The sequence below is a fragment of the Apteryx mantelli genome, chromosome 2 (genome assembly GCF_036417845.1).
Source record: "Apteryx mantelli isolate bAptMan1 chromosome 2, bAptMan1.hap1, whole genome shotgun sequence".
NCBI lineage: Eukaryota > Metazoa > Chordata > Aves > Apterygiformes > Apterygidae > Apteryx > Apteryx mantelli.
The window spans coordinates 13,194,575-13,211,629 of NC_089979.1; the positions used below are offsets into that span (position 1 = coordinate 13,194,575).

The 17,055-nt window shown below is 47.6% G+C and overlaps 1 protein-coding gene across 1 annotated transcript in view; it reads right to left on the reverse strand.

Moving 5' to 3' along the window:
• Window positions 1-421: 421 nt before the first annotated feature.
• Window positions 422-17,055, reverse strand: part of ZHX2 (zinc fingers and homeoboxes 2) — a 78,462-nt gene continuing 61,828 nt past the window's right edge. The window contains exons 3-4 of the mRNA XM_067290204.1: window positions 7,108-9,799; window positions 422-1,665 (exon numbers count right to left, since the gene is read on the reverse strand). Of these exons, the coding sequence (XP_067146305.1) occupies window positions 7,112-9,613 (2,502 nt within the window). The 5' untranslated portion in view covers window positions 9,614-9,799 and the 3' untranslated portion in view covers window positions 422-1,665; window positions 7,108-7,111. The remainder of the gene's footprint in view (window positions 1,666-7,107; window positions 9,800-17,055) is intronic.

A 17,055-nucleotide genomic window follows, 5' to 3' on the forward strand; every position in this document is an offset into this window, starting at 1 on the left:
CCAGAGGGACACGCACCCTGCCCCAGCTTTGCTCACTCCCCGACCGCGCCAGGCCGGGGTTTCGCACCAGTCCCACCGCTGACTCAGCCCCCCCTCATCCCACTGGTCCTGCATTAACTGCCGTGCTCCCCACCGGAGACCTTGCGGAGAGCCCACGGACGTGTGGGGAACACGGTTCCCCACGCACAGCTACTATCTAACCCCTAGGGAGGGGAACTACTTTCTAACCTTGGAGGGAAAAAAAATCAGTGGTTCACCGAGTTCATTTTAATCTGGTTAGTGTTTGCCAAGCCGATTACTGCAAAACCAGTTAAAACCCTAATCTCAGCTATAAAGACGCTGAGCTCATGTGTACAAATGCAGAGCTGGTGGGGGCTGATTTCTGCTTTTAATTAAAAAAAAAGAAGAGACGAGAAAAAGGTTACCAAAATGTTTAGCCTTTGTTTTATTGAGTTACAACAAATGAGCAACAAGTTAGAAAAGTTGGATTTATTCAAACTCCCTAGCATTATATTTGTGCAGTGTACGGAAATACGGGTAAGTTTTTAAAACACAGCTAGTCAGAGCAACACGTCACACGGTTCTCACACGCGCTTTCTCGGACACGCACGTACACATGCTCGCTCCTCTCTTTCTTCTTCACACATGCCCGCACAGACATCCCCACGCAAAGAAAATTAGCATTATTTGAAAAAAGTGCACTCGGGAATCTAGAACTGATCTAAAAATTTAGTGGCGAGAGTTAATCAGGAATTTCATTTGTGCGCTACAATATCTAAAGCTGGAGGGCAGACTTTTGTTTATATTGTCCATCTTTGTACCAACCAAAGAAACACAAACAAGTTCAGATTATGAAGCATCTTAATTTCCTCACTGCAACCCCTCTGGGGGTTGCACTGCATGTTTAAACAAAAAGTGCTAAAAAAGAAAAGGCATTCTAGCAAGATGTTCAGAGAGCTGTGGCCTGGGCTGGTTTGTGAAAAGCAAAGTACAGGAGCTGGAAAAGCCTCGCTTCATAGGAGCACAGAAAAGCAGAGATTTAAATACTTCAACTGGTAGCAGATGGCCATAAAACAAAACAAAAAGCCTTGAAACACCCCCCCTCCCTCCCCAGCTAAGCCAGAACAACCCCTTTGCTGGGGTGGGAACCTGGGACCAGGCGCTGATCTGCACCCAAGGGATTCCAAATGATTCCAAATGTTTCTGAAAACACCTCAAAAAAAGCTTCCTCTCCCCTGCCCTCCCCACAAAAGACACCTCCCTCCCCCCAACCAACCCCCAAATTTTGCAATGGCATGATAGGCAAGAATAACTTGCACTGATTAAAAAGTTAACAAAATTTCCACATTGTACAAATCTGTTCCAGTACAGGAAGAGGCTGGGCAGGAAAGTGGGTGGGAGAGGAAGCAAAGGAGAAACCTATATACAGGGATCCTTTTTTCTCTCTCTTTCTTTTTTTTTTTAATGCAGTAGTAGGACTTTGGCACTATGAACAATCCCATGATGATGCTCCACAAGGGTATCTCTCGCTGTGCCTCTGCAAGCGCGGTTTGAGACTTGGAGTTGCAACACACTATCTCACCCCAGGCAGGAAAATAGATTTTTCTTCTATTTTCAAACAGCATTTCTCCTTCATTGTCAGGACAGTGCAGCTGATCAGAACCCCTGCAAAAATTAAAAAAGAAACATCATTTTTAAAGGCACTCTGAACAATTACATGAGCAGCAGCACTGGATTTTCTATTAACCATACCTTGAAGCTTACTCATTTCTCAGCTGGACCCTGCAGTAGGGCACCAGATGTTTTGTTGCATACAACATTCAACTAATACCTCCCCACAGATTTCTAACGGGGACACACAGCCGAGCCTGGACTCGCTGCTGGTTCATTATTACCCTATAAATTGCACAGATCCTCACGGTTGTTCAAAGATGGTTTTAGGCACAAGGGCTGGAGGCAGCTACTTTGTGAAGAGGAACAGATAGTGCTAAAGGCAAGACGGCTACAGGTCCTTTTTTGCCCATAAATACTCTATACAATTTTTTGCATGGTTTTAAAAATGAATTACACAAACCTCAAGACAATGGAAAAAAAATTATATGTTTCTGTGCTGCACAGAGCGACTCAGGGGCTCTCCTACGATTCCTGCACTGAAGGAAAGGCTGTACCAGGGACTAGTGATTAAAAAAAAACCCTCAAAAACTCGCCTGCCTACACATACACCCAGTTCTCAGCACGGATCAGACAGGGACACATGGCCAGGGCTCCACAACAGCGATTTGTCTCTGCATGTTCCTCCCCCTTGCTCGAAGCGTGGAGGCGCAAGTGGCTGCTCATGCTGAAGCTGCAGGCAGCAGCAGGAGCTACATCTCCCGCACCCTCTTCCACGCTCAGCCCGCACCGAGGCTTACAGAAACCTGAGCTAACCAAGTATTTCACAGCCCCTGTTAATGCTGCTAATAGGTCTGCTATTTCCAGAGAAGCGGTGAGCTCTGGCATCCACAGCTCAGGAAGCAAAGCAGTCAAGGCCAGTAAAAGAGCATGGGCTTGCACGCACCCATACGGCAAAAAGCCTCCCGGTCCCTGCAGGTTTTTCTCGCCCCCTTGCTCTCATCCCAACTCATTAGCAATTTTTAATTGCTGTACTGAGCTTTGCTTCCTCCCCTCTATTGCTTCATTGCTTTAGAGCTTGGTTCTCCGACATGCCTTGCTGATTTTAGGGGAAACAGCAAGTCGCCCGTGCTTCAGGCTCAGGCCCGCGAAACGTCCCAGGGTGACCCGAGTTCTGCCGCGATCGCTGGTAAATCCCACGCCACCTTCAGGAGGGAGCCCAACAACAGGAACAGGCACTACAGCTGGCGTTAAGGATTAAACCCTAAACCACAAGAAAAACAAGAACTTGGGCAGGAAGGGAGGGAAAGCCCAGGGTTGTTAGCTTTTACCAGTTTCAGACGGTGAGGAATGTGTTAGGCCACATGAGAAGCTGAGTGATCTCAACTCCCGCCACGGTCCGAAGGAGCTGAAGACACCAAGAGGGCCCAGACAACCTTTGATGCTCAGTACGACACGTACATATGAAGCAAGGAGTGACTTTTCGGGGACTTTTTTCTATTGCGTGCAATTCCCAGATTTGTGGGTTTTGTTTTTTTTCCCCCTTGGACAGATCTCCCCCAAGCTCCACACGATCCCAGGGAGGTGACTGCGGCCAAGCAAGCGCCTGGAGCAGTGAGCATGGGGGCAAGCACTTCCCAGCTAGCAAGAGCCGGGGCGCCTGTCTTTAGGGGCACCCAGGGACCTCGTGCTCACCGTGAGCGAGGTGGTGAGGTGGCTGCAGCTCTCCAGATTTGGGCCCAAGGTGGAGGTCGTGGGAACGACTCAAAAAGAAAGTTTGTATCAGGGGGTGGGATGGGGAGGAATGTACATTTCTGAGAAAAAGAAAAAGCTCTGAAGAAATACCGATCTTGGGAAAACCCCCCTGGGAGACCAAGCTGTGAAGAAAGCCAGCAGCAACTGCCAATCGCGCTGGCATTCGCCGTCCCCGCTCTCATGACTGAGCTGCAATTTGCTGCATTTAATTTAGCACCAATTTCTGTCCGTCAGGCTTGCACAAATGCTGACAACAGACCTAATCTTAACCCATGCTGTTGGAAGGCAGGAGCATCGCTATTGACGGAAATGGAGCTACAACACGGTATTGACATAACGAGAAGGATGGGAGGCTTCGGTATGAGCGCACAGAGTGTTTTTAGTGACGACTGCAACGCACCTTACAGGAGCCAGCCACGTCTTGAAGGCCCCGGTACCTTATGGAGACACTTCTAGCAGCCTTACTGTTTAAGGAACATGATCCTACTCTGTGGAATCAATCCAATCTTGTCAAGAACTTCAAGGAGGCAGAAACAGACTCTAACAGATACTTTCATTAGCCTATGGCTGGTATTTCATAGTGTTGAGCAAATTCTGCTCTCACTGAGGCCAGGCAGCGGTAAAACTCCCCCTGGCCTCAGTAGTAGCAGAATCTGGTGAACACAGATCAGTTCTGAAAAATCCCATTTGCTAAGGCATCATGTCCATCAAGGCTATAATAAAGTATTACCTAATAATTTCAGAAACTCCTAAAACTACATACCTGAGCTAAGAGGGACCTGAGAAGCTCTGGAACAGTTCAAGTTTTACAGGAGCTACACATGAGCTCAGCCAATGACAGAAATACCAAGACTAACAGAGAATAACGCTCACTTTAAAGCACATACATCAAGCTGAGGAGCTAGCAACACCATGAATATCGAAGGACTATGTCTGTGCATGACGTCAAGCTGAGCAATGAAAGCTTCACATAATGACTACAGCTGCGTGAAAGCCGAGGCAAGGAGAAGTCCCCTGTCAGCTCTTCAGTACTTTGCAGCACTTCTCATTTGAGGCCAGGACAGCACCGCAGCCCCTCCAAGGTACCAAGGACTCCAGCATTAGGAAGGTCCCTTTTATGCCAGAGCGTAACACAGGGGAAGTCGCCAGCTCAGCAAAAACGAGCTCTCCTTCAGGTCTCTCTGCTTTCCAGGCATACCACGGCTGTCATTTCAGGTAACCCCTAGTTAATTTAACACCGACGTTTTAGTTAAAAATTAGGTAGGACAGCCACACTTCACACAAATAAGAGCTTCGGCGTAGCCCGAAGGGAAGGGGCAGCCTGTTCAGTGCCTGCTTGAAACTGCCCGGAGCCTGCTGCAGGGATTTTTCCGAGGCTCCCATGGGCGGCAGGGTACAAAGCACCCGGCTTTCGTGCCAACGCTCCTGCGCCAGGACCTGCCTGTCGGGGCTCCCATGCAGTCACCAGAACTGCGCTCGCAGTTGGGGGCTGAGAGCTACAGGGGAAGAGAAGGGAAAACAAAACGGACGACAGACTTTGGTGGAGGCCCCAGGCCGGCATGCCGAGAGGGGTAAAGAGCAGAGGACAAAACGATCCTCTGGTCTTAACTGAGTGATCTGCGCCGTGAAAGTCCTGCTCCAGTGCAGCTCTTCTCAGCAGGAGTATTTTATAATCAGCCATTTGAAAACACCTCATCAAAAAGATAAAGTCGTGAAAGTTTAACTGAGATCAAAGTTTTTATTAGAATTCCTCTCTGATCACACTCAAACACCTGCACAGCAGCAGAGCTTTACGGCCGGTACCTGCGCTAGGTCTCACAGTCGGAGGTTTCTGACTGCAGCACATCTTGTGCTGCTCACAGGCGCCAAACCTGCGCTGCCGAAACAGGGTTGCAGCAGAGCTTGGTTTCACAGTACAAAGCCTTCGCAAAAAATAAGTTTAATAAGGTAATCCCACTCTCTCCTAGCCTCCTAGCCCATGGCACACTGCCTCTCCTCCATTACGTTAGTAAAAATTCGTAGCTGGAACAGGGAACTGACCTGGAATAACAACCGGGGGTGGGGGGGGAATCCTACAGTGCATTTTTTTTGTTGTTGCTCATTTGGTTTTAAAAGCCAGATCAGTTTCCAGCTCTAATTTTGGATGTGGCTTCAGAAACAGTGGTGGCATCCCAAGGAGAACAGCGTGCTACCGAGGCCAGAAGACGACACCTCTCAATGCTGTTCCCAAGTCCTCCCTCCTTTAACCTCAGTGTTTGCCACTCAGGTAACACACAACCTCTTCCTTACGCCCATAACTACCCATTTCCATGAGCATAATGCAGGACAACGTGTTGTACTGCAGTCTGGAGCTTTAAAATATTTTGCAGTACAGATGCTGCGACATTTCTCAAAAAATTAAAGTCTGTACAATTTGTAGCTCAAAAATAAAACCATTGGAGTGTTTCCCTTTTAAACTTGGAGAATACGTTCAGGAGGCTTTTGGATAAGTGTTTCACAAGGAGAAATCAGAAAGCTCTAGGCTAGCCAGCATGGCTTGTGAGGAAAAACTGCACTGCCGCAACATTTAATGGTTCAACTCAACTACTGCAAAGCTGCAATAATAAAAGTCTTTAGTGTAGATGTAGAGGAACTCTGGCCTGCCCTGGTTTTGGGGGTGCGTGCATTTAAAGGATAATACGCTTCAGTATTTCTACTTATTAGATATCAGAAAACTGTTAATTATTTCTAAAATGTGTTCTCTGTGATTGTTAATGCATTGTGTGCCATTTTCTGTTAGATAATTTCTAGCTTGAGTAGACTCCAGCCTGGCAGAGACAGATTCAGATCTCAGTTACACCAAGCATAAAACGTTAAAGGCTCCAGTGAACTCAATTCAACAGGCAAGTCGAGAAAAACTGATGGTGCTTGCTCTGAATTTATACCTGCCTAACTGTGATCACAAACAGGCTTCAGGTCTCCAAATAACACATCCTTTCACATGCTGAGAGACTGTATAAACCCCCTTCAGAAAAGTCCTGCAGTCTGTTTTTAAATTCAGGCTCCTGTGAAGAGCTGCTAAAACACCCACACGGCTTAGTCTGGGGCATTTCCTAAACCTCTACCGTGAGCAAGCAGAACAAAGCAAGGCTGGAGAGAGTTCTCACCTGCGAGAGGAAGAGAGCACATTTGCATGAGCCCCTTCAGTCCCCACAACGTTTTTTTTTTGCTTGTTGTTGCATAAAGAAACATCTTTGTCCTGGGCCCTTCCCCCAGCAACCTTTTTTTCTGAGCAAGTCAGGATGCTGCAAAGGCTCCACCCAGGGTGCAAAAATAGCTAGAGCCTCTATTCACAGGAGATCAATGGTCTGTTAGCAAGATGGACATTAGTAACTAGGGTTACCTACTATTTCTTTGCATGGCTCAACTAATGTATTTCACCTCAAGCTCTGCAGAAGTGGCACACATCATTTAAAGGCAGAAAGTTCAGGGTTTATCACTTACTCCAGTTAAGTTCTGCCTTATCCAGGACCTGACCCACAAGGAGAAGAGAAACAAAGCAAACAGTGCTAACTGCTCCCCTGCTGAGCGGTTACTTTAATTTGCAACCAGGATGGGTCTCCCTCGTGTTCAAGCATCCGGCAGGCACAAGCATCCGGCAGGGATGTGCTCCTGGGATTGACACTGAAAAGGGGCTACTGGATACTGGAAGCACAACCAGACTGAGGCTGGCTCAGAACAACAGGGCAGCAGCAGTGTTACCTGTCTATACGTGGGAATTGTCTCCAGATATACTTTCAGAATCAAAGTCTGCCAGTTCTGCCTGGCCTTCAGGTGCCGTTTGACTCCAGCTATCTGTACAGTCTGACACAGCATCATCCTCGCCCACCGTCACCTCCACCCAGTTCACATCTGCCGGCTCCTCGTTCTCCTCACTGCCATGGCCATCGTGGCTGTTGCACTCCAACCTGTCCATACCCTCCGCTTGATTGCCCAACAAAGAGTCTTTCAGTGGTTCACAGTCTCTTCTTGACCTCACAACTAGTTTCCCCCCATTCTCTTCATTCAGTTTTTTATGTTCCTGGTAATGCTGCCGAGACACCTCATTACCATTCTTTGGGCTCTCAGTGTGTTTTGATCCCTTTTTCTGGTTTTGCTCGTTATGACCATCAACAACACACTGCTGTTGGTACTGGTCAATCCATTTAAGCGAGCCCGTTCTTAGCGATGACCGGTTTTCCTTGAACCAGCGAACAATTTCAGTTCTTGTAAGCCCAGTCTGAGATGCTAACTGGTCATACTCCTGGGGTGATGGCCACTGGGTTCTTGCAAATGTGCTTTTCAGTAGATGAATCTGCTCTTGTGTTTTTTTATTAGTCATGGCAGAGGACCCAGATAAAGAGCCAGGTAGCTGGGAGCTGTTCAGCAGTTCTGCCCGGCTTATTGCACCGTTGTGGGTTCCTTGATCTTTAATTTTTCTGTACGATCCCATTGAGTCCAAGACAGCTTGCTCCATGCTGTCCCTTATCTTTCTCCGCTCGGAGAACCATGAATCAATCTCTCTCCTACTCAGTTTAGTTTCCACTCGAAGCCTGTCCAATTCTCCTTGGGTTGGAAAAGAGCATCGTAGGAAGCTCTCTTCAAGGGCTCTAAGCTGCTCTTGGGTTTTCTCTTTGAATCTCTGGGGTGTAAAATCTGCATAGGGGTGGAATGAACGGCCATGTCGACCAGTTGAAGTCATTATCGGATCTTTTGCTAAAGAGTCATTACTCACGTGCAAAATGCCCCGTTGACTTCTGTACCTGTGGTCACTGAACCACTTCTTGATCTCACTCCTGGAGAGACCTGTCGTCTCTATCAGCCGGTAGATTTCTGCATCATCAGGAAACTGGCTTGCCATAAAACTGGCCTTCAGTTCTGCTATCTGCTCCTTTGTCTTTTTTCGCTCACTTGCTGGAGTCAGTGGTGCAGCAGTCAACTTGGCAGGAATCTCAGGCACCTGAACAATGTGTGGACGCTTGGCCTCCGGGATATTTGATAGAGTCTGTATCGTTCTCTTTTGCCCCTGGTTAGGGGCAACAGCAAGCGTAATTGGTGAACAGGAAACTGTTGAACCATTTGACACTGGAGTCAAAACCAGACCAGTTTGGCCCAGTATCTGACAAGGCAAAGCTGTCTGGATGATAGGCTGGGGCATTTTTGCAGTTGTCAAAGGAGCTGGTAGGACAGTGATGGTTTGGGGAACTGCCTGGATAGTACCATTAAACATCTTCTTTCTTGCCTCCTCCACTTCTTCTGGAGACCAACTTATACCATGTTTCAAACGTTGAGTAGCGAACCAGATTCGGATTTGCTCCTCTGGGTGTTTTGACGCTGCTGTCAACCACGACAACTCTGCTTGCGTTGGGTAAGGAAATTTATTAAAGGAGTTGATCATGGTTGCATTAGTGTCCAGTGCAGAGTTGTATTTGGTACTGTTCAGAGGTACCGGGACCTTGGGGACAAGGTTAATATTTGGTGGTAGCTGTACAGAGGGCATAACGTGAGCTAACACATCATGGAGAAGGTCTCCATTTATACAAGCAATAGCTTCAGTGGCCTCAGTTATGATGCGGGGGAGAGTTCCATCCACATGGTTTTCTATACGTCCCTCTTCTGGCTTTTTGGGACCTTTCTTGGTTTCCACTTTAGGCTTTCCCAATTTCATCATTGGGGTTTTACTCGCATTAATCCCCCCAAGAAGCGAGTCATCACACACTGCGTTTTCTAGTCCACTGCTAGTGACAGTGACATTGTTAGTGGTGGTCTCAATGGACTGCTCTAAAACAGTCTGATTATTGCGTTTAATTAATTTCAATTTAAAATTACTCTCTCCTGGGTGATATTTTGTATTGTGGTCAGATAGCGAATCGTATTTTTTGGTTGTGAAGTTACATTCAGCACAGACATACAGGGGGTTGAGAATGACGTTTGGATGCTGAGTGTCAACATGCTCTGTAAATTCATTTAAGTTTTGTGTTGAGTAAGGGCAGTATTTACATTCATAACCACCCTGGGGTTTCTTAGATTGATTTTCAGTTGGAGGCTTTGCCTCAACCACTTCACAATCTTTTACCGAGCTTTCTGCAGGCCAGCTTTTCTTAGAGTCCTGCTGCGGTGTGGCAGCCCTCTTTTCTTTAGGAGTTTCTATGCCCTCAGCAGCTTCCTGCTCCACTACTTCAGAAGTTCGCACCATACACGGAGTCGTTGACTTTCTTTTGCTAGCCATGGCAGCTGTCTGCAGTGGGCTAAAGTCCCAAATGGTGGCTTTCTGGCAGGGGGAGCAATAAACTCTGAAGTTGTCGCAAATAGCTCCAACTTTCCAGGATTATTTTACTCTACTTCGTTTAATAAAGCATTTCAGCACCGGCTGTGACCATCAGCTTCAGCAGCAAACCTATCAGCTGCATGACACCTGTGAAACAAAGCACATGGCATTAGGCACTGATCTATAAAACATGTATTTAGCAGAAAGCCGCAGCTCAAGATATGTGCTTTTACAGCACCAGTCTGGACAATGCTGAACTCTTCCCTCCTCCCCCCCCCCCCCCCCCCAATGAACTTAAGAGGCAAAAATCTGCCCACAAAGAATAAAAGCAGTGGATAAGTCACAAAGTGTACCACAGGTAGAAAATAGCTTTGAAGCAAGTAAGATGATCAGACATTGGATTTTAATCCTTACTAACCAGTCAAAACATTTAGCTGTTAAAGACAGACACTGCTATAAATACTGTATCTTTTCTTGAAAGCTGCAGTTTCTATTAATTATTATTTTGAAGTCTGCAAATTTGGAATTGAGTGTGATTTATATTAAATTTAATTACTTCCCACTGTCACTTACCATATAAATATGTCTACTAAATGATTGTGGTTACTAATGATGGGTGAATCCTAAATAAAGCTATAGGGCCGTGCCTTAGTTGTAAAACAAAAGGCAAAAAGAAGAGTTAATACAAATCAACAGTTTCAAAGCTCTGTCTTGACTTGAGGTGGGTTCTAAGAGACAAATGACAGCCAGCTATGACAGGCCTCTACAGACCTGCTACAAGTCTCTTCTGGAACAAGAGTTTCCTAAAAGCACCACTTTTCACTGAATATTGATGAAGATAGCTAGCAGAAGCCTCCAGATACCTTTTAAATGGGGCCCCTTCCTGTGTCCTGCTGATATTCTCTGACTTCCTACAGAATTAAAAAAAAAAAAAAAAAAAATCTGTTTTTAAGCATGATTCACATGTTGAAGCAGCGTTGGAGACTCTGAAACATAAGCATTTTGTAAAAAACCAAACAAACAAAAAAAAACCCCAAAAAACCCCAACGTGTTTTAAAGAAGATACAACTTCAACACCAGTCAGCAAAACAGAAACTACACAAGTTGTGTTATGATTGAATTGTGCTCACTGGGTGTGTGTGTGTGTGGAAATTGTCACAGCTGTTTTATCTATCAAAAAAAATTTTTTTTGATGTCACTAAGTCTCACCTGCAAAAAAACAGGAACTGTTAAAAGGTCAAAAAACACCCCTGAAACTGTCTTATGCTTGGCAATACTGGCTGATTTTCAGAGATGTTGAGGAACTGAACTCCTCTTGAAACCGAGAGGAGCTACAGATGTCCAGCACTGCCTGGAAGTGAGGTCAACTTGAAAACAAACAAGCAAACCCCAAAGAACAGAAAAATCAAACACAACCAAAAAACACATAAGCAAAAATAACGAGACAGCAACCTCCAAATTTTGGTCTTGCTTTCTCATGTATAAGTTTAGACTAACCTTGGTTCACTGGTGTTGACTCCAGTGGGTTCTCACTGGCATAAGATACGGAAGAATGAAAAGCTCTACTTAAATTTTAACCAAAAGAGTGTCTTTAATGCTTATTCATGGATTAAGAAATAGTACTGAAACAGCTTATAAATGCTGTTACATTTCCACAGGCTCAGCTAATGGATACTGTGACAGCGCAGGTCACCCAAGCAGAGTCGTTTCCCTCATTTACCATCAAATCTCTGCTAGGCGCTTGGGCCACGTAGAGGCTTGAGCCAGTGCAGAACAAAGCTATCCAGCCGCGGAGCGAGGCATTGTGCAGAGAGCCCAGCACAGCCCTATTTAGCAAGCTGCTTTCCCCGGAAGTGCTGATTTTAACCCATAAATTGGGCTTTCAGCACCGTGGCAAAGGGAGGTCTTTGCTCCCTATCAAAGCGGATGCACCTACACTGTCCAAAAACAGTTGATCCAGTGCATCCCCTACAACAGATGTACTGACCGTGAAGTGCTCTGGACACATCAATCAGCTCCACGCTGCCTGGGCAGTAAATCCCACCAACCCCGGGTTCACGACACAGGTATGGTAGCACTGACCTGAGCAGCTGCACCGGCTGCTTCCCAGGGTTTCTAGCAACAAGGGTTTGCTGGAGCCTCCAGACTGGTAAAGCTGCAGCCTAGAGCCAAAAAGATGGTGCAGCTCGGAAAATAGCTGGTGGAGCCCAGAGTCTCCTCACACCCATCGCGGCCGTCAGCGGGATGTGCCCTTCGGTGAAATGCCTCTGTGGTGAGATGCCTTTTCTAATCAATCCTTGACTCTAATTTGCTGCCACTCTTGATCAGGCAGGGTCTGGATTCGTAACACTTCCAGGCCTGACAGGAAACTCATCCTTCCCACCCAGAGAGTCCCTGGGATATGGCAGGAGGGAGAAAGGGGGCAGGCACCAGGACTTACAAACTGGAGGAGGATGGAAAGCGGAGATGTGTGAAGTAAGGGGATAAGACTTGTATTCATTTCAGTAGAAGCCCATTCAGTTCAGGAATCTGAATTAGAGATCTCGCATCTGATCAAACACAGATTTTCTCATTGTGAAGTCTGTAAGTGATGAGCTGCATCCAGTACCCAGCAGAGCCACCAAAACCAAACCAAGTCAAAACAACCCACCCTAATAAAAGAGTAAAATCCCACTGCAGTATTCCTCAGTGGACAGTTTAAACCACCTCACTGTTGCCCCTGAACCTACTCCTTTATGCACTGGCGTGACAGCTAGAAACAACTTCTTCAAAAGCAGAAGCTAACTTACTGGTTCGTGGTGCAACTTATGAATACCTTGTAAATCCCTAGAGCATATTTCTGCTACTCTGCCCATCACAGATCAGCCCACTACTGCATAGCTGGAAAAACAAAACAACATACTGACGGGAGAAGCAGCTTTGGCTGGGAATAAGAGCCAGGATGCCAGCTTCCAGCTCCATTTACTCAAAACGCAGCACGGAGCAATTCTCTATACATCAGTTCTTGCAGCGCTGTAGCGGATCAGGCTCTCGCTAAACACAAGGTGTTAATGCGATGAACGGACAGCCCGGAGGAGAGGCTGCCCGGGGATGCCATTCATTACATTACGGACGTCACGGTGCACGGGCGCTCTCCTGCTCGCAGCCACCTTCCTGCTCTGCTAACAAGGGACGGGGCTGTCCGCATGCTGCAGGCCAACTAGGTGCCTTCAGCATTTGGCTCAGTCAGGACTATTAAGTGCCCGTTTCCCACTAACCTGGAATCACCCATATTGTAGCTGTCATTTCCCAGAGCATTAGCACCTCCGAGCCAACTGCGCCCAGTGGGACACCCCCGCGGCCTGGCTCTCCGCTTCCCTAGAAGATGCCTCCCTGGGGCTGGGCAGCCCCCTCGCAAATGAACGTCATAACGCAGCCTATTGCGGTAGGATCATAGCCCCTTCCAGCACAGGGACCCCTCACCGAGCCTTGCCGGCAGCAATGGTGAGCCAGCCTGTGGGAACGCAGCTCCGGCGTTTCTGCCGCCGCCAAGTTTTGAGGCTCCCCGAGTGGTCGAGGTCCGGGCAGGGAGGCTGGTGGAGAAGAGCCAGGGAAGGGGGAAGGCAGCCGGCTTCAGGCTGTCCTCTCAAGTGACAAGCGTGCTCCTTTCCATGGGAGCAGCTCTGATTGACCTGGAAAAGACACGAGCTTTTGCTCCTCACCCCCAGTTTCAGGTTCTGGTTTCCACCAGCTGGCATTACTTACAAGTCACCTGCAGGACCACTTCACAGTTCAGCTGATATTATGACTGCACTAGTTTTAAAACTGCAAATTACAAACAAACAAAAAAAATGCAGCCTTGGGTTTCCACCATCTCCTTTTCTGTTGCAATAAGCAAGGGGATGGACGGGGGAAGAAATGGAGCCCGGTTTTCTATGGATTTGTGCTGACTGACCTTTAAACTGGATTACACTGAATAGTCTCTATTATTTAGACATATTCCCTCAATTCCCCTCCGTTTCCCCTCACAATCATCCTCCCACAGAGTCCTTTGGCCAGGATCTATGGCTTGTCTGCAGACAGGATCAGAAGTTACTAGAGACAAATATGTGACTGTCCAAACACTGGGTCTTCCATCCTCCTGGCCATACATTTTTATGAAACTTGCAGAAAATTAATTATCTTTGAAGCTTCGGCCCCTGCATGAAATCCAGTCAAAAACTGGTCAAAAGGTGAGAGAAGAGGGCAGAAATCAACTGCATCGTCCTTGCTGCTGTCAGAAACCGTGGTAAGTGTAATCAGGTTGCCTAAATCTGCCTCGCAAATCATGCGGCACTTGTGCTTTTTACAGATGAGGGAAGGGAGACGCAAGGTAGCGCCCCAGGAAAGGGTGGCAGAGACAAGACCAGAGCTACAGCTCCCCTCGCTGCTGCTGTGCTGGGCCGCACAGCTTCACTGACAAGGGTCTGCTCCTTCTTTGATGTATGACCTTACCTAAGAGTCACGTGGCAACTTCAGCAAAAGGAAGAGAATCAAAGGACTTCAAAGCAAGAGCAAGGCTTATTTATATTTCACTGAACATCTCCCCCCCCTCCCCGTCAAAAAAAGGAAAAAAGGCTTAAGAACAAAAAGGAATGGGATGGAAGAGAAAGAGTGGAGGAAAGAGAAACCTACCTTAGATCAAAGGCTTCTTAAGAGTCAGACTAAATGTTTGCAAATCCATCTGAATTCCTTGTTTTCTGGGACCTCACTGAGCTCTTCTGCCAAGCTGGCTTGTTCTGCTAAACTCCTGCCCCTCACAAAGACAGGTCGGTTGGCCAGCCCTAGGCAAGGATGCCCAGGTAAGACGAAAGGGCCAAGATCCCTCCAAAACAGCTGCGAGATAAATGGGTGGATGGACGCGAGATAAGAAATTCTGCCTGTTAAGATTTTACCAGAAAATGGCACAGATTGCCACTTGTGCCTGTTCTATTTCACACAGATAACATTCTATTTTCGTAACTGTTGTTTTGCTAACTCACTGTTTTTAATAGTTTTTCTGCCATACGAGAACCATTATCCACCATACAAATCAAACTCAAGAGCCAAACGCTTCTTTTTGGAGACCAGCAACAAGAGAAAAGAGTTTCTATCCGAGATGGGCAGTTTGGGGGGGGGGGGGGGGGAGGAGGAGAGAAGGGGGAGGTCATGGACAACCAGAGACCGTCCTTTGTGCCTTTGACCTTGATGCAGGACGGCATCCTGAAAGAGGGGGAGAAAGACAAGGCGCAGCCCGGCTCCACAGGCTGCCTTCTGCCGTCAGAGGAAAGCCTCCCCGGCGGGCTGCCTGCTTGAGCAAGGAGGTGCTGCGTATCGGGACTTAGGCCACTGCCCCTCCAGGACCTCAGCAGGCATCTCATTTGGGATAAGTCTATATTAAGTTGCTCAGAAGTCTTTCCTGCCCTGGGGCTTCCAGTCAGTTCTCACAGTAAATAAGGACCACATCCTTAAAAAACAAACAAAACAACAACAACAACCCAAAAAAAACCCCAAAAACCAAACCAAAACAAAAAAAACCCACCATCGCAGAGCTTTCAAAGGAAAACCACCTGCTGGAGCCAACGCCACCGAAGGCGGCTTTCGGCACGCAGGGCTCCTCCTGACAGTGCTGCTAACGGCGCTGCTTTTGCTCTGCCGATACGGGAGCCAAGCGACGCTCCTGGGCGTCGAGTCAGCTAGAGTTTAGGGGGCAACGAAAACACCAACTTGGCTGCACGAACCGCCAGGCTTTACCTGCAGACGGCTGTTTCTGTGACTAGCAATAACCAGCGGTGATTTCCAAAACTGCAGAGGGGGTGGGAAGAGGGGGGGGAAATACCCCTTGGCAACAGTCTCTGTTTAGCAAGCTGCAAACCAAGGTGGGAAACACGGATGTTTCACCTCACAGCTTGCGCCGAGTCTAGCGTGCGCACGCACCCCTGCGAGGGACAAGACCTGCATCTGGGGCGAGATGATCGGAGCCCCATCGCAGACCGATTTCTCCCAGCAGGTTTATAGCCCCCGCTTTGCTAAAGCCCGGCTCGTTTCCCTCTTCGTGTTTCGTTGCTGATGGGAACTCGGGCGACCGACCACCTTCGCCCAGCCCAGCCCTCGCCTCCTGCGTGCACCCCGCGCCCCCTCCACCCAGGCTGCCGTGCTTCCCTTCTGTCTTGCATTGCTGCAGCACAACAACCAAAAAAATATATATATAAAATTAATATATATTAATTTAATGAGCAGACACACAAAGCAGCAAAAAGCACCCAGGTTAAAAAACAAAAGCGCTCGTCTCTAAGCAGACAGCTGCGCTCGTGAACCAGGTCCAAACCAAACCGCAGAGAGCATGTGCAGCAGCGAGAGCTTTTGATTTGCTCCGCTTCAGAAAAGCGATCCAGGATGGGAGCGCACAGGTCAGAAGCAATGTGCTCTTTTAAACATGCCTCCTCAAAAATGCATTGCAGCAGTTACGAGAGAGGCCCCAGGTCTGCTTTTGTTTAATTTCCAAGAGCTAACGAAATAACCCAACCACAGTCCTATGATCTTTACAACCCCTCTTAAAATGGCTCCAGAGCATCAGACACGAGAACAAAGTGGCGACTAATTTGGCGGCTCTGCGCATGAATAACAAAACACCAGATCTCCTAGCGGGTCCCTTGGTGCCCAGACGGAGGACGAACTGGGGAAACTGTGGAGAACCACAGAGTTATGGGGAAAAATAAACCATGTTTTAGGTCTTGCCAGCACTGGTAAAGGCTTGCTTGTGTAGCAATGCCACCTTTCAGCAGCAAAAGGTAACTTCTGCCTCTGTAGGTTTCTCAAGTGAATCGAGTCTGGCCGGTAAAAATACCTCAGGGCTGGTAAAAATATATCTGCACTAGTGCATTTGCCAGTTCAGAGCTGTTAAAAAAGGGAAAAAAAAAATCCAATGTAATCTGTGCCAGCAGCACTAAGCCAACAAAAGCTGCGAGTGAGGACTGACGTTACATACAGTTCAAGCAAAGGGCTGAAGAGTCCAAAAAAAAAATATAATATTAAAAATAAATCAAAGCTTTCTCTTGCTGAGCTTTGGGACCTTTTCGCTCTCCCCCAGCTTTTCTCTGTGCCCCCAGCCAGTTTCACGCTCCCAGCACCCACAGAAAGCAAGCACTCGGACGGAGGCTGAACTCTTTCCCACAGTGCCGTGTTCCCACACCTGGCTTCGCAGGGCTGGCGGCAGGGTGGACGTTTCCCACGGCAGCTGCGATACTGCCGTTCACACAAAGCATAACCCCAAACCCTGAGAGAAAACCCTGGCAAACCGGTTGGGCAGTGGAGAGAGAGAGAGGGGAGCAGACAGAGACGCTCTCTTCTCTCCTATCCAAGAAACACGAGACCACCTGAATAAGGGTGTCCAAAGATTATCCCAG